The 21777-nt window shown below is 38.9% G+C and overlaps 1 protein-coding gene and 1 long non-coding RNA gene across 2 annotated transcripts; both read left to right on the forward strand.

Moving 5' to 3' along the window:
- The first annotated feature begins 11177 nt into the window (after nucleotides 1-11177).
- Nucleotides 11178-11777, forward strand: LOC116124147. Its single transcript, XR_004127174.1, has 3 exons — nucleotides 11178-11265; nucleotides 11335-11477; nucleotides 11664-11777. It is a non-coding gene; the product is annotated as an uncharacterized LOC116124147 (long non-coding RNA).
- A 772-nt stretch (nucleotides 11778-12549) lies between these two features.
- On the forward strand, nucleotides 12550-21081 carry LOC116124172. Its single transcript, XM_031409887.1, is given in 13 exon segments — nucleotides 12550-12636; nucleotides 13025-13099; nucleotides 13196-13324; nucleotides 13439-13548; nucleotides 13654-13786; nucleotides 13998-14191; nucleotides 14286-15439; nucleotides 15442-15491; nucleotides 15969-16316; nucleotides 16606-16843; nucleotides 17430-19772; nucleotides 19898-19967; nucleotides 20679-21081. Coding segments are annotated over 13 exon segments (5334 nt in total).
- The last annotated feature ends 696 nt before the right edge of the window (nucleotides 21082-21777 follow it).

A 21777-nucleotide genomic window follows, 5' to 3' on the forward strand; every position in this document is an offset into this window, starting at 1 on the left:
GGGCTGATTTTGTCAATTTTCAATTATGCAGGGACTAAACTGAAATTTTGCAATGTGTTCTATAAAACAAAAAGTGCAGATCGCGTGAACAGTAGGCTGCCATCCATAGAGTTTTCCGGTGACCCTTCGTCTTCCACCTCCGGCGACCCTTCGTCTTCCACCTCCGGCGACCCTTCGTCTTCCACCTCCGGCGACTCTTCGACTTCCTCGACCACAGATCATCATCATCCCGGCAAACCACCACCGAGAACCACCACGCCACGACGCTTCGTCTTCCACCGCGTCGTTTCGTCTTCCTGGCCAGTTTTGGCCGTTTTCCGGTGACGTTCCAGCTCCCCAAGGGTAGATCTTCATTCCCCATAGCCGGATCCAGCATTTCCAAGCTTCAGCCGCCGCAAAAACCGCCGAAATCCACGGTTTTGCCGTCGCGACTCTTCATCTTCCAGGCCAGATCCTGCTCATTTTCGGTGACTTCTCACCTCCCCGGGACCTGATCTGAACTCCCCATCACCAGAGCTTTCCATCGGTACCTTCGGATCCCATTTCCGCCACCGTTTTCCAGAGACCCGCCGGAAAATTAACGTTTTCCGGCGAACCGCGGCTGTTCGTATTCCGGGCTGTCCGTTGGTCGTTTTCGCCCCTTTTTCGCACCATATCGCTGTCGGTTACCTCCTCTCCGCCATGGTCAGCTCCGTTTCCACCGTTTCGGCCTCCGTCATCACCACCATGAGCGGCTAAGCTCCCGGTTGTCTGTTACGGCATAGGCGAGATCGGGATTGACTCCACGACTCTCCTCATCAGCTCTCGACTAGTTGGATGAGCCCGATTATAGGACATTTGGTAGTATTGTGCTTCGGATTATATTTGTTTTCGTTTCATGATTGATTTCGATACTTTAATATGATTTGGGCATAACTTGTGATGAATATTGTTGTCCATTGTGATTTAATGTTTTCATAGAACTTGCTGAATGATAAACGTTGGTTTGGAATAATTAAATGATGAATATTGCTTACATTACTTCGCATCGATTGTAATTGAGTTGTGTTTGGATTTAATTTAATTTCTACTATTGTTGCGTTTATTGTGAAGTTGGTTGATTGGATATTACGTGTTGACAAATTGTATTTGTTAATCGCGTACCAACTAGTGGTATTGCCTTGTAGCGTTTATCGACGTTCAATGATAGTCTTTAACCAATCGAACTTGAGTGATCGGGTGAGACAGGATAGATTATACCTAGAGTGTCGGGAAACCATTTCATTGATTTACCTTGCCTTGTAGGTTTAGGGGATCGTAGAGGGTGGAGAAGAATTGTGTGAGTCGGTCTTGTGTCGAACCAAAACCGTAACGGCAACATTTTTATTATAAAGTTTTTATTAGTTTTAATTGCACTATTTCATTATTTGCATTTAGTCTATTTAGTTTCATAAATCCATTGCCAATTTCATTTCCGCTACTTAAAATACATTAGGTTGTTAGTCTTGCTCCCTGTGGATTCGATCCTGCTTACCGCTACTACGGTATTTAGGTTTAATTTTTAGACTGTGACGATCGGTCTAACAATAGGGCAGGTTACTCTTACGGAGTTGGTTCATACGCTACAAGTATAAGAGCAAAGAAGGCTCTTGAGGCAAGAAGATGTAGGTGAGGGTGCAATGGTGACAACTTATAAAAGTAAATCAGTTCAGGGGAACAATAGGAGATATGCTAGTGATAAGAAGGAGAAAGAAATAAGCAATGGTCAATGGGGAAAACCAGGTGGGATGAAGGAATATCCGCCTTGCTCTCATTGTAAAAGGAAGGGGCATTCTGAGAAAAGATGCTGGTTTAGGCCAGGGATACAGTGTAGGGCCTGCAAACAATTTGGCCATATGGAGAGGGTTTGCAAGAATAAAGGAGAGCAGCCCCAACAGCAAGCACAGGTGATAGATGATCAACAACCTGAACAAGGGACATAACAGTTGTTTGTAGCCTCCTACAGTGCAACACCAACAAGCTATGAAGGCTTGTTGGTTGACGGTGGATGTACAAACCATATGACCCCACACCTGCAGGATTTTGTCAAATTAAATCCAGCACATTGATCTTGGATAAAGATTTCAAATGGTGACTGTGTACAAGTAAAGGGAAAGGGAGATGTTGCAGTCCAAACCTTCACAGGTACATTACTCATTTCTAATGTACTCTATGCACCCGAAATTAGTCAAAGTCTTTTAAGTGTAGGACAAATGTTAGAAAACAATTATGTCTTGCATTTTGAGAATCAAATGTATCAAATTTTGGACAGTAAGGGGTGTGAGCTGATGAAAGTTAAAATGGTGGGGAAAAGCTTCCCCATTAAGCTGAAAAGAACTGAAAATAGAGTTTGTAATGTAAGGGTAGATGAGCTTGAGAAATGGCATAAGAGACTTGGTCACTTTCATTATCAAGGTCTCAAGGAAATCAGACCAAGAAATTGGTCCAGAATCTGCCTAAAATAGAGAAAAGTAAAACTGTATGTCTAGCTTGTCAACTCGGCAAGCTGAGTAGGTAGTCCTTCCTTGTAAACCAAGCCTGGAGAGCAGTTGAAAAACTCTAGCTCATTCATACAGACGTGTGTGGTCTTATGGAAACCTTGTCATTGAGTGGAAGTAGGTATTTTATATTGTTTATAGATGACTGGTCCAAGATATGTTGGGTGTATTTTTTGAAGCAAAGAGGAGAGGTTGCTGGTGTATTTAAGCAGTTTAAGTAGCTGGTGGAAAACCAAACTGGAAGAACTATAAAAATCTTGAGAAGTGACAATGGTACATAATACACTTCTCAAGAGTTTGAACAAGTATGCAAGGAAGCTGGAATTAGGCATCAATATAGCAGCCCCTACACTCCATAACAAAATGGAGTTAGTGAGAGGAAGAACAAATCTGTTGTAGAGATGGCAAGGTGTATGGTGGCAAAGAAGAGGTTGCCAAAGAATTTTTAGGCAGAAGCTGTCAACACAGCAGTGTTCCTATTCAATAGGCTTCCCACAAAAACCTTAGATAGCAAAACACCTTATGAAGCCTGGTATGGAGTTAAACCAGCAGTAGATAGGCTCAAAGTATTTGGAAGCATATGTTACATTTTGGTTCCAGCAGCAAAAAGATCCAAGCTGGATGAGAAGACCTTAATTGGCATTTTTATTGGTTATAGTAGTCAATCAAAAGCCTATAGGGTGTATGTTCTAGAAACAAAAAAAATTCAGATTTCTAGGGATGTCAAAATAGATGAGGATGGAGTTTGGAATTAGGAAGAAAATAGAGCTGATGTGGAGACAAAACCAAAATGGACAGAAGCTGCAGGTGCTTAGATTATTGAGGATGATAAGAGTGATGCAGAAGAAGAACTCTCGGTTAGAGGTACTAGACCTTTAGTTGAGGTTTATAAGAGATGTAACATGGCTTCACTTGACCCAACATGTTACTTTGAAGCCGCAAAATCAGAGGTTTGGAGAGCTGCCATAAAGGAGGAGCTGGCAATGATTGAGAAGAACCAAACTTGGAACCTGGTAGACAAACCTCAGAACAAAAGTAATCCAAGTTAAATGGATTTTCAAGAAGAAGCTCAACCCGGATGGCTCAGTCCTTAAGCACAAAGCTAGGCTGGTTGTCAAAGGTTTTGCTCAACAGTATGGAGTTGACTTCCTGGATACCTTTGCACCAGTTGCAAGGCATGACACAATTAGGTTGTTACTTGTAGTGGCAGCACAGTTTGCATAGAAAATTTTTCAGTTAGACATCAAATTAGCCTTTCTCAATGGATGGCTAAATGAGGAGATATATGTTGAATAGCTGGAAGGGTACAAAATCAAAGGAAAAGAAGATAAAGTTTATCTCCTAAAGAAGGCTTGTATGGCCTGAAATAGGCACCAAGGGCCTGGTACAGCAGAATCAATGATCACCTATTGAGTTTGGATTTTGTGTGAAGTCCAAATGAGCACACATTTTGTGTTAGAGAGATTGATGAAGATGTGATGATTATCTCCTTGTATGTTGATGATCTACTTCTGATAGGAAGCAAACCAACTCAGCTGGAGGAATTCAAGAAATCCACGTTTGATGAGTTTGAGATGACAGATTTAGGTGAAATGGCTTTCTTTCTTGGGGATGCAGGTTTATCAAAGCTCAGCTGGAATTTTTGTTAATCAAGAGAAGTATGAAATTGAAGTTCTAAGGAAATTCAATATGGAGAATTGCAAATCAATGGACATTCCACTGGTTCCTAATGAAAAGCTGTCAAAGGATGATGATGCAAAAAATGTTGATGAAGGGCAGTATAGGAGCTTGGTTGGCTCTTGCTATACTTAATAGCAACTAGACCTAATATCATGTTTGCTACAAGTTTACTGTCCAGGTTTATGAATCAGCCCAAGGAAACACATTTCAAAGCTGCAAAAAGAGTGCTAAGATATGTAAAAGGGAGCACCAACTTTCTAGTGTGGTTTAGGAGGTTAGAAAACTTTGGATTAAAGGGATTTTCTGATAGTGATTGGGGTGGTTCTATGGAAGACATGAAGAGCACTTATGGGTATGCTTTCTTCTTGAATTATGGTGCAATTTGCTAGCTTTCAAAAAAATAGGAAACTGTGGTACAATCCACAGCAGAAGCATAATACATTTTGGCTGCAACTACTGTGAACCAAGCTATTTGGTTGAGAAAATTTTTAGAAGATTTGAAATTAAAGTAGAGACATCTTACTGTAATTATGTGTGACAACCAGTCGGCTGTGGCTATGGCTAAAAATCTAGTCCATCATGGAAGGACTAAACACATAAAGATCAAGTTCCATGTAGTGAGAGAAGCTGAACAAGAAGGGGAAGTTAAACTGGTTCACTGTAGTGGTGATGATCAAGTGGTTGACATCTTGACTAAAGGATTATCCAAAACCAAGTTTGAAGACTTTAGGCTCAGACTTGGTGTTTCCAGCAAAATTATCAAGGAGGAGTGTTGAAACAGGGATAATTTGCAGGAAATTTGGTTGGAAATTCAATTTGTTTTTGAATAAGTTTTTGGCACCAAAGAACTGTTGCTGTCTCCTCTGTCTGCCATGAATGGAGTTGCTATGGTGGTTGATTTTTAGTGACATGTTTAGGTGCAATCAGCTAAGATTAAGGATGTATTTGTTGTAAACTGATATGAATATAGAAGGGGTCATGACATCAAGTAGAAGAAGCATAAGAACCAGCAAACCGAATATTAAGTTGGCTGATTACATTGCTTGATTCATGGGATTTGATCTTATTATCATTTATTGTTTTATTGGCTATTATTACTTTTCTCTGTTTGGTTGTTTTTCTTTCGTGGTTAATGTTTTTCATTATTATGGGACATGCATGTTTCCAAGGTTGTACGTGGTTTCCTATATGGAAACATGAGTTGTTTTGGAATAGGCATTGAATGAGTTTTGCTAACAGTTGTTTGATATTCTCAATACCGTGAATTGAGAGAGGGTTGGTTCTGCACTGTGAGCAGAGCACATAGGTGGTCATACATATCAATTGGTATCAGAGCATTTATGATTCATTTCTTCCGCTGTCAATGGTTGATCCAGCAAAGACCAACAAGGTTCATTTGGAGCAACTTGAAGAAGTTGTTTTCGACTTACGTCTCATTATGCAAGAGATGAGTGTAACGAATCAGTCCATTCTCCTGGAGTTGACTAAATCCAACACCCGATCATCAAGTTGGAATGATCGTCATCGTAGGGGCTTCATCGTAAGTCTTCCAAAAGGTCACGATCATCTTTTTCGAACTCTGAGGATTCTGAGCAAGTTGATTCTGTTGAGGATGAGAGTGAAATATCTTTTTCCTGTCAAGCATCTGATACAAGTTCAGAGGAGGGTAACGTCAGAGAGAAAGATAAGCCCCAGACCCTACGAATGCATTCTTGGGTGAAACTTGATTTTCCACGATTTGTAAGAGAAGACCCCACTGTTTGGCTCGATCGTACGAAGCAGTATTTTTCTACTCAGGAGATTTAGGGTAAAAAGAAGGTGGTGTTAGCTTTTTTTCATTTAGAAGGTGAGGCAAATCAATGGTGGCAATGGTATAATTGTTCCCACTATGGAAGACCATTTCATGGCGTCAATTTGAGGAAGGAATTCTCCGTTGTTTAGGGCCAACTGATTTTGAAGATTATGATAAAGCACTCAGTAAGATTTCACAAACAGGTTCTTTCTGGGCGTATTTGTAGGAGTTTGAGAAATTGGCTAACCGAGTGACAGGGTGTCGAAAGAAAGCGCCTCTTGGTGCTTTTATGGGTGGACTAAAGGCGGCAATAGCAGTTAAGGTGTGAATGTTTTGACCAAAGAGTTTACAAAGGGCTATAGACTTGGCTAAACATCAAGATGAGAAGTTGCAGAAAACAAAAAAGGTTGTGGGAAATTTCCATAATACTAATCGTATTCCGAGTCCTACAATTCCAACTACGTCCAATCCTGCGCCAGTTAGTGTAAAGCCTTTACCATCTTCGACAGTAAAGCGTTTATCATTTGAAGAGATGAGAGTGAAGCGTGAGAAGAATCTTTGTTTTAACTGTGATGAAAAATTTACCACTGGCCATAGGTGTCAAGCTTAGACATGTTTAATTGAGGCAGAAATTCTGTTGGCATCGGAAGCTGAAGCTGAAAAAGAATTGGTGGCTATAGATTTTCCAACCAATCCCCTTATTTCTTTGCATGCTATATCAAGGAGTTTGGGCAATCGTACCATGTGGGTTCGAGATGTGATTCATCACCAAGAACTTAATGCGTTAATAGATAGTGGCTCAAGCCATAATTTTATCAACCAATTCGTGGTCAGTCGATTAAATCTGGCGGTTACTCCTATTATTCCATTTTGTGTTCGAATTGCTAGCGGTGATAAATTAGAGTGCCATGTGAGATATGATATGGTGCCGATTTCAATCCAAGGATTTGATTTTGAAACTGCTTTATTCGGACTTCCTATCCGAGGTTTGGATCTCATCTTGGGTTATCAATGGCTTGAAGGGCTGGGATATGTGGGGCATAATTATGCATAGCGGTCTATGCAATTTACAGTGGACAATCAAAAATATGTCATTAAGGCCGAATCAGTTGGGCCTTCGAGGTTGGTCGATGCTAATTTGTTATTGCAGGAATGGAAACAGGGTGCCGAGATGTTCTATCTAACAGCTATTAAGGGTGAAGCTGAATTTCAACAATCTAGTATACCAGTTGTTGCCGATGAAATCAAGCATCAATTAACAGAATATTCCCAAGTTTTGGAGACCCCAAAAACATTGCCTCCAATGCGTGAATGTGATCATCGAATTTTGTTAAAGGATGAGTCTACTCCCATGAATGTGGCTTCTTATTGTTACGCCCATTTCCAAAAAAAATGAGATCGAACGTCAAGTTGAGGAAATGTTAGCAACAGGGTTGATTCGACCGAATACGAGTCCTTTTTCTTCGCCATTTTTGCTCGTAAAAAAAAAAGATGGTACGTGGCAGTTTTGTACAGATTATCGAGCTCTGAATGAGGCGACTATCAAAGATTATTTTCCAATCCCAACCATTGAGGATATGTTGGATGAGTTGTTTGGTGCGACTTATTTTTCCAAACTTGATTTACGAGCGGGTTATCACCAAATTCGTGTTCATCCTAACGATGTTCACAAAACGGCGTTCTGGACTCATCATGGCCGTTTTGAATATTTAGTAATGCCCTTCGGATTGTGCAATGCGCTTTCGACTTTTCAAGCCATTATGAATTCCATTTTTAAGGTGCACTTACGTCACTTTATCTTAGTTTTTTTTTATGATATCTTAATTTATAATAAATCTTGGGTGGATCATCTTGTACATCTTCGGATTACATTGGATATATTGGTTGCGCACTCTTTTTATATAAAGCCATCGAAATGTATTTTTGGCCAAACTGAAGTCGAGTATCTCGGTCATATTATTACCACAAAGGGTGTGAGAGTCGATCAACAAAAAATTGAAGCTATGATTCATTGGCCACGACCCAAGATAGTTACTATGTTGCCAGGTTTTCTTGGCCTTACCGGATATTATCATAAGTTTGTGCATAATTATGGTCTTATTGCTTGGCCATTAACTCAGTTGTTAAAGAAGGGGCAGTTCACATGGAATGATGAAGCCGAAGATGCTTTTAATAATTTGAAAAATGCTATGACTTCTACGCCAGTTTTGGCACTTCCTAATTGTTTGGAAGAATTTATAATTGAAATAGATGCTTTTGGATTGGGTGTGGGCGCGGTGCTTTCTCAGAATGGAAAACCGATTGCTTTCTTAGTAAGGCAATACGACCTGCAAAATTAGCGTGGTCTACATATGAAAAAGAGATGTTGGCGATTTTGGAGGCAATTAAGTTGTGGAGACCATATTTGTTAGGAAGAAAGTTTAAAATTTGCACTAATCAATGAAGTTTGCATCATTTGCTTGAGCAGCGTATTACTACTCCTGAGCAACAAAAATGGATTGCTAAACTTTTGGGATTTGATTACGAGATTATTTATAAACTAGGGAGAGAAAATAATGCGACGGATGCACTATCTCATAGTGGGTGGGATCTGAACTACATGCCATCTCTGGTCCTATTTGGGAAGTCTGGCGTGAATTAAGGGCTACTACCAAACGTAATTCAGTTTTGGGTCCTATTATGTAGCAACTGAAAGATGATCCATTATCTGTAGAGGGCCACGTATTGAAGGATGGTTGTATCATGCGTGCAGGGCGAATTATGGTGCCTGATTCTCCAGCTCTTAAGCAATCTCTTTTACATGAGTTTCATGAAAGCCTAGTGGGTGGGCATGCTGGCCTTCTTCGCACCTATAAACGTTTGTCTTTTATTTTTAATTGGAGGGGTATGAAACGAGATGTCAAATTACATGTCCAACAGCGCGATTCTTGTCAGTGCAACAAATATGATACTCGCTCCCTTGCTGGCCTACTTGAGCCATTGCGTCTTCCTTCGGGTGTATGAACTGATGTGTCTATGGATTTTATCGTTGGTCTCCCTAAGTCAGCTGGCAAAGATGCTATTTTTGTAGTTGTTGATCGTCTCACAAAGTATGCTCATTTCATTGCTCTTGCCCTGATGGTTTTGGAGCTGGAGAATTCTAAGGAAAAATGTAGCTGTTATGTTGGCACACACACTGAAGAATGTTGCATGCGGGAATTTTGTTTCATTGAACAAAAAATGCTGAATATAAAACATGGTTTGCACTGCTGTTACACCTACTCTACAACAGGCTTACAATCAAAATTAAACAACCATACTTTACTAACTACTACAAACACATCACATTACATTAACACCTAATCAACAACATATTTTTAGCTGAATTCACCTAAGATATACATTATAATAATTAAAGACATGCTGGTGCATTACAGTAGAAACTAACAGCAACAGAACACCAGATTTTTGCAGCTAGAATATGCAGCTCCAGTATTACAAAAATGTAACCAACTTCATGAGTTTCTAGCATAATATCATCTTCATCAACATGCCCATCCTTACAGTGCTAGGGATGTAGCCGATGCTTTTGTTAGAAATATCATCAAGCTTCATGGCATTCCTACATCCATCGTTTGCGATCGTGATTGAATTTTCATGAGTCACTTATGGCGAGAACTTTTCCGATTGCAAGGTACAACATTGCACACCAGTTCTGCTTATCACCCTGAGACGGACGACCAAACCGAAGTTGTCAATCGATGTTTAGAACAATATCTCCGTTGCTTTGTTCATGCAACGCCGAAACGTTGGGAAGCTTATCTTGCCTGGGCTGAATTTTCATATTATACTTCTTTCCATAGCTCCATTCACATGAAACCCTTTGAAGCGTTATATGGTCGTCCACCACCCTTTTTGAATTCATATGTTCCTGGTTCTAGTGCCGTCACTGAGGTTGATAGCACTTTACTTTCTAGAGATGGTATTCTTCACCAACTCAAAGTTAACTTGGACATTACTCACAATCGGATGAAGCAACAGGTTGATAAAGGGCGACGTGAAAAGTCTTTTCGATAGGAGATTGGGTCTATTTAAAATTACAGCCGTATCGCCAACACTTTGTTCTTAAACGTCTGTATCAAAAGTTGGCCAGCAAGTTTTTCGGTCCTTATCAAATTATTGAACGTATTGGTAATGTTGCTTATTGACATCAATTGCTTGCTGATGCCAAAATCCATCATGTCTTTCACGTTGCTCTCTTGAAGCGTCGACTAGGGGACCATGGGTTGTGCAGCCAACTTTACCTCCATATGCTGATGATGGTTTACCATTGTTACAACCGGATGCTGTTTTGGGTGGACGATGGCTTCAAAGTGCAAGTGGCAGAGTAAGGGAGGTTTTAATTCGTTGGACTACATTACCTGAAGAGGATGCTACGTGGGAGCCCATTTCTACTATTAAAGAGCAGTTTCCAAACTTCCAACCTTGAGGACAAGGTTATTCTCACAGGGGGGGCGAATGATACGAATATAGAAGAGGTCATGACATCACATAGAAGAAGCACAAGAACCAGCAAACCGAATATTAAGTTGGCCGATTACGTTGCTTGATTCACAAGATTTGATCTCATTATCATTTATTGTTTTACTGGCTATTTTACTTTTCTCTGTTTGGTTGTTTTTCTTTCATGGTTAATGTTTTTCATTATTATGGGACATGCATGTTTCCGAGGTTGTACGTGGTTGCCTATATGGAACCATGAGTTGTTTTGGAAGAGGCATTGAATGAGTTTTGCTAACAGTCGTTTGGTATTCTCAATACCCTGAATTGAGAGAGGGTTGGATCTGCACCGTGAGCAGAGCACACAGGTGTTCATTCATATCATAAACCTTAGTTTTAAATTTCAAATCTGATCAATTGTCTGTTTTAGTTGGTGTAACAGTAACCTTTTGGTTGTATAAATTGTAATATGCATTGTAATGAAAAAAGACTTTCTCTTAACTCAAATTCATTTTCATCTTTTCTTTAGTATTCACCGGCACTAAACACTAATAGTCATTCTGGAGCTAAACTGAAAGCTGCTGATTTTCACAAGAATATCCCTTCATCAGACTGTCGTGGCCAAGGAAAGAGTTCAATTCTTCTGTCCTTCTAGATAAGGATTCAATCACCCAGACCCTAAATGAGAATAAACTGCTCATGGACCCTGGAGTTTTCTCGGAAACACTTGAAGTGTGAGATTTGATAGGAAATGCAGAAGATCAAAAGAGCATTTTGTTGAATGCCCCAAGAGTTAAGGTAGTGCAATTTCTTTTTTCACATCAGTTGAATGATGAGCGTTGGATTTATTATTTTGTGATTTTACAGTTGGATGTAGACAAATGTATTTGCCTTTTAACTGCTGCAATGGAATGTGGAAACGTTCAGAAGAACCCTTTGAAAAGCCAAATGGATGAAGCAGTCAGCATGCTTAAAGAATTGAAGCAACTTTATGCTGTATTAGATGGAAGGTCTGTTTAAATATGGTGCTTTAGTTTTTACAATATCATCCCAAATTTTGGCATCTGTTTGCCAATTGCTGGTTATAACTCGAAGTTGTTGCATGGCATTTTGCATTTGTATTTACTTCGTGGTTAGATTATTTTAAACCCATTTAACCACTTAATATTTTTTTTTTAAAAAATAATTAATTTCAGTGGTCAGCAAGTGAAGAACAACGTTTCAACAATTAGAGAAGTTTGCAAGAGGTTGCAGTCAACAAGGCAAACAGTGGAGCCTCACTTGAATCAGCTATTGACAGTAAGATGGGGAGTATCTTATATAACTTATAATTCCCAAACAGTGGAGCCTCACTTGAATCAGCTATTGAGTAAGGCAAATCTCAGAATTCCTATTTCTGAAATTGATTACCATCTACTACAAGTTGTGGTGTGAAATTGAAATGGCCAAGTTTGTGAGTCTTCTGGTTGTAAGAACAAATAATTTCGTGTTTTTAATATTTCATGATAAATGCTAGCCTTAGTTTTATATTTACTATTTGAATTAAGGGCCGATTTGATCTCTGATTCAAGAATAATTTTCAAAAACTCAAAACAACAAATCAATTACCATCTTTTTTATTAGTTCTCGACAAAGGGGTCCTAAAATATGTCAATAGTTCGTTCCCATTTATAATTCTACTTAAAAAAATCTTGACTTAAAATGAGAATTTGTTAATAGTAAAATATAAAAAAGATAATAAATGAATAATTCTTTTAATCAATTTTTAACTTATCTTTATTCTCGGAATATGAACATGTCAGAATCGAATTAATTATGTGAAAGAGAATTAGGAGACTTTTGGTCTCTTGAATTTGCTTTAAGAAATATTCCCAAATAAAAAGCAAAGGTAAATGTGCTAGATTCTTTTGAAGTGGAAGTACTACAGATTCCTTGTTTTCTTCATTGCATTTGCATTTGCATGGAGTTCCCAAAGAAAAAGCAAAGGTAAATGTGCTAGATTCTTTTGAAGTGGAAGTACTACAGATTCCTCGTTTTCTTCATTGCATTTGCGTTTGCGTTTGCGTTTGCGTTTGCGTTTGCATGGAATGGCTCAAACCAGAAGCTGAGCATTGGCATAGTCTCACCTTACAGCGCTCAAGTAGGAGCAATTCAAGAAAAACTTGGGAGGCAAGTATGAGAACAGTGATGGCTTTACTGTAAAAGTGAAGTCAATTGATGGGTTTCATGGAGGAGAGGAGGACATTATTATAATTTCCACTGTGAGAAGTAACAGAAGTGGATCAATTGGATTCTTGTCCAAGCCACAGAGAATCAACGTTGCACTTACTAGGGCTTGGTATATATGCAAATATTGTTCATTGTGTTTGTTTCATTTTACTAACTACGGTGAATAACTACTATCCCTTTCTCTAGGCACTATTTATGGATTTTGGGGAATGAAAGAACCTTAACTCATGGTGAATCTGTTTGGGAAATCTTAATCCGTGATGCTAAGGACCGGTGTTGTTTCTTTAATGTTGATGAAGATAAGGATATGGCCAAAGCTATATTATAGGCCAAAAAAGAGCTTCATGAGTTGGATGAATTGCTGAATGCTGATAGTACACTTTACAGAGATCAAAAGTGGAAGGTATATAATTTCCATCGCTTTACTTGCTTTGTCATTCAATTTTTCCTACCATGGTTAGTGCTGATATTTTTAAGTGATCCTTTTCTTATTTCTCAGGTTGTTTTTAGTGATAATTTCTTGAAATCCTTTAAAAAAATGACGTCAGACCGCGAAAAGAAATCAGTTATTAACCTTCTACTGAAACTTTTAAGTGGCTGGCGACCTAAGAGGAGGAACATAGATTTTGTTTGCGAAACCTCTTTGCACATTATTAAGCAATTCAAAGTTGAAGGTCTCTATACAATTTGCACAATTGACATAGTAAAGGAATCAAATTACATGCAAGTTCTGAAAGTCTAGGATATATTGCCTTTGGAGGATGTTTCAAAATTGGTAAAACGTTTGGATGATATATTTGTTAGGTACACTAATGATTACATCAACCGTTGCAAAGAGAAATATATTAAAAGGTATGTCTACTATTTTCAGTTCTGTTGAAGAAATATATTTGTTTCCTCTTATACTGACTGGCAAACATTTCATTTGACTTTATTTATTATTTTGTTTTTGACTAGGAATTTGGAAGTTCCCAAGACTTGGGCAGGCTCTTCAGAAATTGTTCATTTCAAGAATCTTGCTGACACTAAGAGTGGAAGTGACTTAAGTGGAGCTGCTTCAGATAGTATGAGTTATGTTGAGAATTCGAAGGTAATCTGATAGTTTGTTGTTGATGAAATTCTACTCTTTATCATCAGGTGTAGTGAACCACCTACTTTTCGACCGTGATGGTAGAGAGTTGGATCTTCCATTTGAAGTAACAGATGAACAGTTGGAGATGATTCTTTTTCCTAAAAGCACCTTCATACTTGGTCGGTCAGGTATAGGGAAAACTACTGTGTTGACCATGAAATTATTTCAGAAAGCAAAACTACATCACATGGCAACTAAAGGATTCTATGGAGTTGATTATCATGAGCATCTGCATACTACCCAGACAAATGAGCTTGAGAAGGGCCTTGGAGAGGAGAAACCGGATATCTTGCGCCAACTTTTTGTGACAGTCAGTCCTAAACTGTGTTTTGCTGTAAAGCAACACATTTCTCACTTGAAAAGGTTTGTGGGTTTTCCATAAGAATAGCTCTTGCAGTCTGCTTTTCTCATTTCATTTAAGGTTTGTGGCTAATGATAGTACTTGTAATGCGTGCAGCTCTGCCCTGGGTGAGAAGTTTCTAGTAGAAGGCAGTTTACTTGACATGGATGATATTGATGATGCAGCGCAATTCAAAGATATCCCAAATTCTTTTGTAGACATTCTGCCTAAGTCATACCCTCTTGTTTTAACATTTCATAAGTTCTTGATGATGCTGGATGGTACAATAGGCAATTCATATTTTGAGAGATTCCGAGACAAAAGGAAACATTCTGGTGCCCAAAGTCAGAGTTTAAGATCAGATTCCTTATACACAATTATGAGGAAAAAGGAAGTTAGTTATGACAGGTTTAGTTCATTTTACTGGCCACGTTTTAATGAACAACTAACAAAGAAGCTTGATTCTTCAAGGGTCTTCACTGAGATTATATCTCACATAAAAGGAGGCCTGCGATCCATGGAGTTTGGTGACGGTAAACTGAGTCGAGAAGTTTATGTCCAATTATCAGAGGGAAGAGTTTCCATTTTGAGCAGGCAACAGAGAGAGATGATATATGAGATATTTCAAAACTATGAGAGAATGACGATGAAAAATGGTGATTTTGATTTGACTGATCTGGTAATTGATATTCATCATCGACTTAAAAAAGGAAAATATAAGGGAGATCAAATTCATTTTGTTTATGTCGACGAGATGCAGGATCTTACAATGAGTCAAATTGCTCTGTTCAAATATATCTGCAAAAATGTGGAAGAGGGTTTTGTTTTTTCTGGTGATACAGCACAAACAATTGCTAGGGGAATCGATTTCAAATTTGAAGATATACGATATCTATTCTACAAAAAGTTTGTACTGGAATCAAGAACAAGAAGCAATGAACATGATGGCAGAGAACAAAAAGGACAACTCTCAAATATTTTTAACTTGAGCCAGAACTTCCGTACCCATGCAGGTGTATTGAAGTTAGCTCAGAGCATCATTGATCTTCTTTACCGTTTCTTCCGTCCCTATGTTGATGTTTTAAACCCTGAGACTACTATGATATATGGGGAATCTCCGATTTTGCTTAAACCTGGCAACGGTGAAAATGCAATCATAAAATTTTTTGGAAAGAGTGGAAATGTTGGCGGTGATGTAGTTGGTTTTGGAGCAGAGCAGGTGATATTAGTACGAGATGATTGTGCTCAGAAGTTTATTTTTGACTGCGTTGGAATCAAGCTCTTGTTTTAACCATAGTAGAGAGCAAAGGTCTTGAATTTCAGGTGATTCATTTTTATTGAAAAGTCTTTGTTATTATTGGAGCAATAAACAAAGAGTTTGCTTTTGATATACCATTCTTCATGCTATGCCCTTAAGTACTCTTCTAATCTGTTTTGATCTTATTACTGAATTGGTCATTTGTGATCTAGTTAAAACTTAAAACTTGTAAGTTTCAGACTATTTTCCTTAATTGTCATTTCATTTCATCTTCAGCGTGGACAATGTAAGAAGGCATATGCAGGTAATAATATAAGATCGCGACTTCTGGCAACTATTCCTAGAGAAATATAAGATTGAACTTCTATCTAGAATCAAATCCCCTCCTCAAAATTTACGAGGGGATTTGATTGCTAAATACTGCTAAATTGATTGGTTTGAAAAGATTTCACTTCATTTATCCAAGTCCTTATTTTATTCTTCAGTAACTTCTATGAATCCTAATTTTTTTTCATTAATGACTTGTATTATTTCTTTCGTAGGATGTACTGTTATTCAACTTTTTTGGTTCATCACATCTTAAGAATCAATGGAGAGTGATTTATGAATATATGAAGGAACAAAATTTGCTTGACTCCACTTCACCTAGGTCAAGCTTCAATGAAGCTAAACACAACATCTTGTGTGCTGAACTGAAGCAACTGTATGTCGCCATCACTCGTACAAGGCAAAGGTTATGGATCTGGGAGGATAGGGAGGAAGTCTCCAAACCTATGTTTGACTATTGGAAGAAGAAGTCTCTTGTTGAAGTCAAACAGCTGGATGATTCATTTGCACATGCAATGCAAGTTGCGAGTACCCCAGAGGAGTGGAAATCGCAGGGCATCAAGGTGGTTTTTTTTTTTTTTTTCATCGTTGTTGTCTACTGTCAGTGCCACGCTTTAAATTGTGAAACCTTTTTATTTGATACGTTTTGCTCTTCCATTACTGCTAACAATATTTATTTTCATCTTCATCTCTCCAATTCTGGTACCCTTTTCCTAGCTGAGCCATTTGACATTCATATATAGACTGCATCATATACGCTGCATCGAAAAATCTCAGTCATGAGCCACTTTAATTTTCTTGGTGATACTAAATATTATTTTTTCTCTTTTGGCAATTATTTGTTACTTCCAGCTGTTTCATGAGCGTAACTATGAAATGGCAACTAAATGCTTCGAAAGAGCTAAAGATTTTTACTGGGTAGAAAGGTGTAAAGCTACTGCCCTTAAAGCTGACGCTGACCGCATCCGCAGTTTGAAGCCTGAAGAGGCTAATAATAAACTAAGGCAAGCTGCTATAAAATTTGAAGCCATACACAAGGCCAATTCTGCTGCCAAATGTTTTTATGAGCTGGAAGAGTATGAAAGAGCAGGTATGAATTGGATATTGATTATTTTGATGGAATATAACTTGCTGTCTTTATGTGCTGCAGTGTTGTGGATATACTTCTTTACTTAATTATCGTTACTGTGAAAATTTAGATATCATCTCAGAAGTTTCTCCTATCTGATGGTTTGTTGCTGATATATTTTGTGACGTCAGGAATTTGATATGTTTAGCATACCTACTGTTGAGAGTAGACCATAGATTTCTTTTAGATGTTCTCCAGATGCAGTTGTTGTTTTATAAGAAGGTTTTGGTATGCAATCTACTGTAAAATTGTTGCAGTCTTATCAGAAGGTTTAGTGTGAAATGAGTTTAGAAGCTTTCTTTATTGCTAGTTCCATTTCTGCACCAAGATGAGAGCTCCAAATGGACTGGAGACCTATTTCCAGTTTTTCGGAGTGTGACCTATTGCAATAATATTCTTCCATAATAAATTTTTTCTTTTTCTTTTTCTCCAGGAACTTCTCGCCCTTGTTATAGTAGTCAATGGCAAAAAGTGCTAGATGTTATATAATGTTCCACTTTGAGGTTACTAAATTTGACGTTAAGATTTCAATTTCTTGTTCGTACAGGCAGGATTTATTTGGAAAAATGTGAGGAACCAGAGCTGAAAAGGGCGGGGGAATGTTTTTGTCTTGCAGGATGCTATGAGCTTGCAGTAGAGGTGTATGCCAAGGGTAATTTTTTGCCAGAATGTCTGACTGTTTGCTCCAAAGGAAAGCTTTTTGATGTTGGATTGAAATACATCCATTACTGGAAACAACATGCCAGTACAGATGTTGGTACTGTCCAAAGAAGTGAAAAAATGAACAAAATTGTACAAGACTTTCTGGAGAGGTGCGCTTTTCATCATCATGAGCTCAAAGATAGCAAATCCATGATGAAATTTGTGAAAGCTTTTCATTCAGTGGATTTGAAACGTAACTTTTTGAAGTCTTTGAATTGCTTTGATGAACTTCTATTGCTGGAAGAAGAGTTGGGAAACTTCGTGGATGCTGCAAATATTGCAAAAATGAGAGGCAATATTCTCCGTGCAGCTGATTTGCTACAGAAAGCTGGGAATTTCAGAGAAGCATCTGCACTTATACTTCATTACGTGCTTTCCAACTCTCTATGGTCACCTGCGAGCAAAGGCTGGCCTTTGAAGCAGTTTAGAGAAAAGGAAGAACTTTTGGGAAAAGCCAAGTCATTAGCGCAGAATGACTCGTACCAATTTTCTGAATTTGTTCAAAATGAAGCTGACATTTTATCAAATGAGCAGTGCAACCTATTCATGCTGAGTCATCAATTAAATGCTTCGAAGAGACATCAGAGTATCAGAGGTGAAATATTATCTGTCCGAACCATTTTGGATTTCCATCTTCATTTGAGTACCTCTGAATATGGTTGGGAAGACGAATTAGTTTCTGATCTCGTAGCATATTCAGAAGACACAATTCATAGAAACCAGGTTTCTGTTGAGACCCTTGTCTACTTTTGGAATTACTGGAAGAATATGATTGTGAAGATACTTGAGTATCTTGAGCATCTGCAAACACGAGATGTTAACAACTGCAGAAGTTATGGTGATTTCTGCTTGAACTACCTTAGTGTATGGAAGCAATACAGCAATCTTGGTACCAAGTATCTTTTGCTGAACCCAGATGCAGAGTGGATTAGAGAGGTGGACAAAAGATGTGCTCAAACGAGCGAGAAGTTGGTTTCAATTGATGTCAGCAAGCTTGTCTCTGCTGCTCGGAGTTATTGGAGTTCAGAGTTACTTTTTGTTGGTATGAAGGTGTTGGAAAATCTAGATGCCATTCGCAAGCAGTCATTTGAGAATTCATCATCCGTGTTCTGCAAAGTCAGAAATTCTACTTACATCTATGAAGTTTCAAAATCTCTTTTGAATTCCAAGTTTCTGCATCACCAGCATTATGATACTAAGGCACTACAAAATTTTGTTGAACTATCAACGAAGCAATTCTTTGACTTCATATTTCCTCTAGACTGGCGAGAATCATTGAAAGGGAACTTGATTTCTTTGAGAGGAACTGATACTTGTAGGAATATAATTAAAGAAGTTATTTTTCAAAATATTGGCTTGAGAAGTCAGTTATCTTATGGGCAGATTGGTAGTGTGGTAGTTATGATTCTCGGGTCTGGTAAGCCGAATAATGAGGTGTTTGAGAATGTTGCAAAAAGTTTTAATGAAAATACACCATGGAAGAAATTTGTAGAGAGCCTCTCTGGGAATATGGGATTATGCTATAACATTGAACTTGTTCAGAAGTTCTTTGGGGCTTTGAAAGATATTTATGATGCCAACTGGAGGATAGGCTATATATCACCTTCTAATTTTCTGTATCTTATTGAGCGGTTTTTGATTATGTTGTCTAGCATCCAGCGGCACGGGTATATCTTGACCACACAGTCATCTTTTGTGGATTGGCTTATCTACCAGGAGGGGAACACCAACCCAGCTTCAAGCATACAGATTGATGTGCAACAATCCTTGAGACATGTACTTGACTTTGTTGTCCACATTGTTTCGCAGTTCCTTTACCATGAGGAGGACACAATGGAATGGATCAGAAACTCTCATACAAGTGTGGAACATTATCATTCATTTGTTGTTTTGAGATTGGTTGTAATAGTGTGTTTGCTTCATTTGAATTTTGGGAACTATGAAAATTTGCTCTTTGGCTTGCTTGGCAGGAACAATATTTACAACAAACTGCCTCGGGAATTTTGTGATTCCCTTTGCAGAAGATGGTGGTGGTCTAATTCTCTGAGTGTTAATGTGATTGCCGAAGCATTTAAAAAGATCAGGAATCTACTTGTAATTGTGAGTTTGGGGGGAAATTGTTCAAGATTTAGGTGTCAAGATGCAGTTTTTGTTGACATGAAAGCCAGCAGATGTAAGGAGATATTAGGTATTATGTTTCCGATGTCTGAAGCTTCTCAAGGCCATTCTTGAGCGGTGGGGTTGGAGGACTTGGGGGTGGATTAGGTGAAGGATCTGGACATGGGTGTGGCTTTGGCGTTGTTGGGGGTGTAGAAGGTGGAGCTGGTGGAGGCATAGGTGGCAGAGGAGTAACTGGAGGCAGGGGTGAAGGTCATGGTGACAGGTTTGGAGCTGGTGGAGATACTAAATTTTAGTGTATCTACGAATCGATTTACAGAAAGTCCCAACTGAAATCTCAAATTTTCTTTTGTTTGGAATGCTAATCAAATTTGTGCTACGTATAAATGAAAAAATTCGTGATTACTGCTTATGGTTATACTATCTTACAATAACTCAATTATTCTTGTTCTTTTTCCCTCTCCCTACAGCTGGTGTTACAAAGAATGACAGTGATTACAAATTGCTCTGACTTAAGGCAAACATGTTTGGTGATAGGGAAACAATGTCAGTAAGATAGTAACATCTTCCTTGCTCTGGTGCTCCGCCATATATCTTTATATAAGGCTATGGTGATCATTGTATAGAAACAGGCATAATTTACGGATTACTTTTAAACATAATGTCCCTTTTGTAGTTGTTTATTTGAATGGGAATGTTGGCTTGTTATGTAAACCATAAAAAAAAGAGGTGACAATCTATTTAAACTATTTAAACAATATGTTCTTTACTTTTGAAGGTAAATTGGTCATCGGAGCCAAATAAATATAGCCAAAAAGACCGCGGAGGGGCAAAAGAGAAGAGAATAAGAAAAGAGGAGGAGAAGAGAGGTGGCGAAGGAGAAAGAAGAAAAGAGACGAAAATCCTATTTTTGTCTTTGTACTGTTTACATGGGTTAATGGATTTTACATTTTCACTGACAGATCTGGGTGGAAAGGTGTCGTTTTGAAACATTTCGGGTGGGAAAGTATCTTAAAGTGAACCTTGGGTGGGAAAACGTAGTTCTCTCCATTATTAAACGCTGTTCTCTTAAACAGCCGCGCCGCCACAGTCGCCATGGGTACCAGACCTGCCAAGACGACCAAGGTTGCCAACTATCGCCGCAGGCAGCCCCCCTGCTTCATTCTACGCAGCCGTCTGTTCTACGGCCGCAGCCACCGCATGGTCAGAGGCGCCCGGCTGAGGGTCCCGCTTCTAGAACCCCAATGGGGGATGACAAACAGGTTGCTCCTCCACCTGTTTCGTCTTGGGCTGATAGGGTGGAAATCACAAACTCAGAAACCTGCTTCAGACTTGATTTCGTGAACATTGACGTGGTGGGCGATGAGCCGATACACTGATTCCAGATGAGTTGATTGCTGAGAGTTCCGCTTATTGGTACCGGTGCATATTGGGTTTCTTTTCGGGCTACATTATGCCTTTCCATGCCGCCAAGTCTATTGCCTTGCGAGCATGGAAAACCTATGGCTTAGAAGATGTGAAGTCTACGGTCGAGGGTTTTCTAATCTTCCGGTTTCGGGATGAAGACAGTGTCCACTCAGTGTTAGAGGATGGACCCTGGTTGCTTGGGGGCAAGTCCGTTATTCTGCAGCAATGGCATGTCCAGTTTTCAGTTAGAGAATTTTGCAAGAGGATGCAATCAACAAGGCAAACCGTGGAGCCTCACTTGAATCAGCTATTCTTGCAGTTGAATAGGAGTGTTAAAGGCTAGGCAACAGAGACGGCCGTGGGCGTTGACGAGGGTGTGGCATCAGAAGGAAAATGTGATGAGGGAAACATTGACAGTAAGATGGAGGGTTTGGCAGTTCCTATAATTTCTGGTTCCCAATCCCAAACCCAAGCCAATTGTCAGGATCAGGAAATTAAAAACAAAGGGATGGGAAAAAGAAAGCCTAAGAAAAAGAAAAGGGGAAAAGGTAAGGGGAAACATTAGTAACCAAATCTCAGAATGGGCTTTGAAAGATTTTATGATGCCAACGGTTATGGCTATAATCACCTTCAAAAATGTGAGGAACCAGAGCTGGAAAGGGCGGGGG

This window comes from Pistacia vera, unplaced genomic scaffold (assembly GCF_008641045.1).
Source record: "Pistacia vera cultivar Batoury unplaced genomic scaffold, PisVer_v2 Contig150, whole genome shotgun sequence".
Classification (NCBI taxonomy): domain Eukaryota; kingdom Viridiplantae; phylum Streptophyta; class Magnoliopsida; order Sapindales; family Anacardiaceae; genus Pistacia; species Pistacia vera.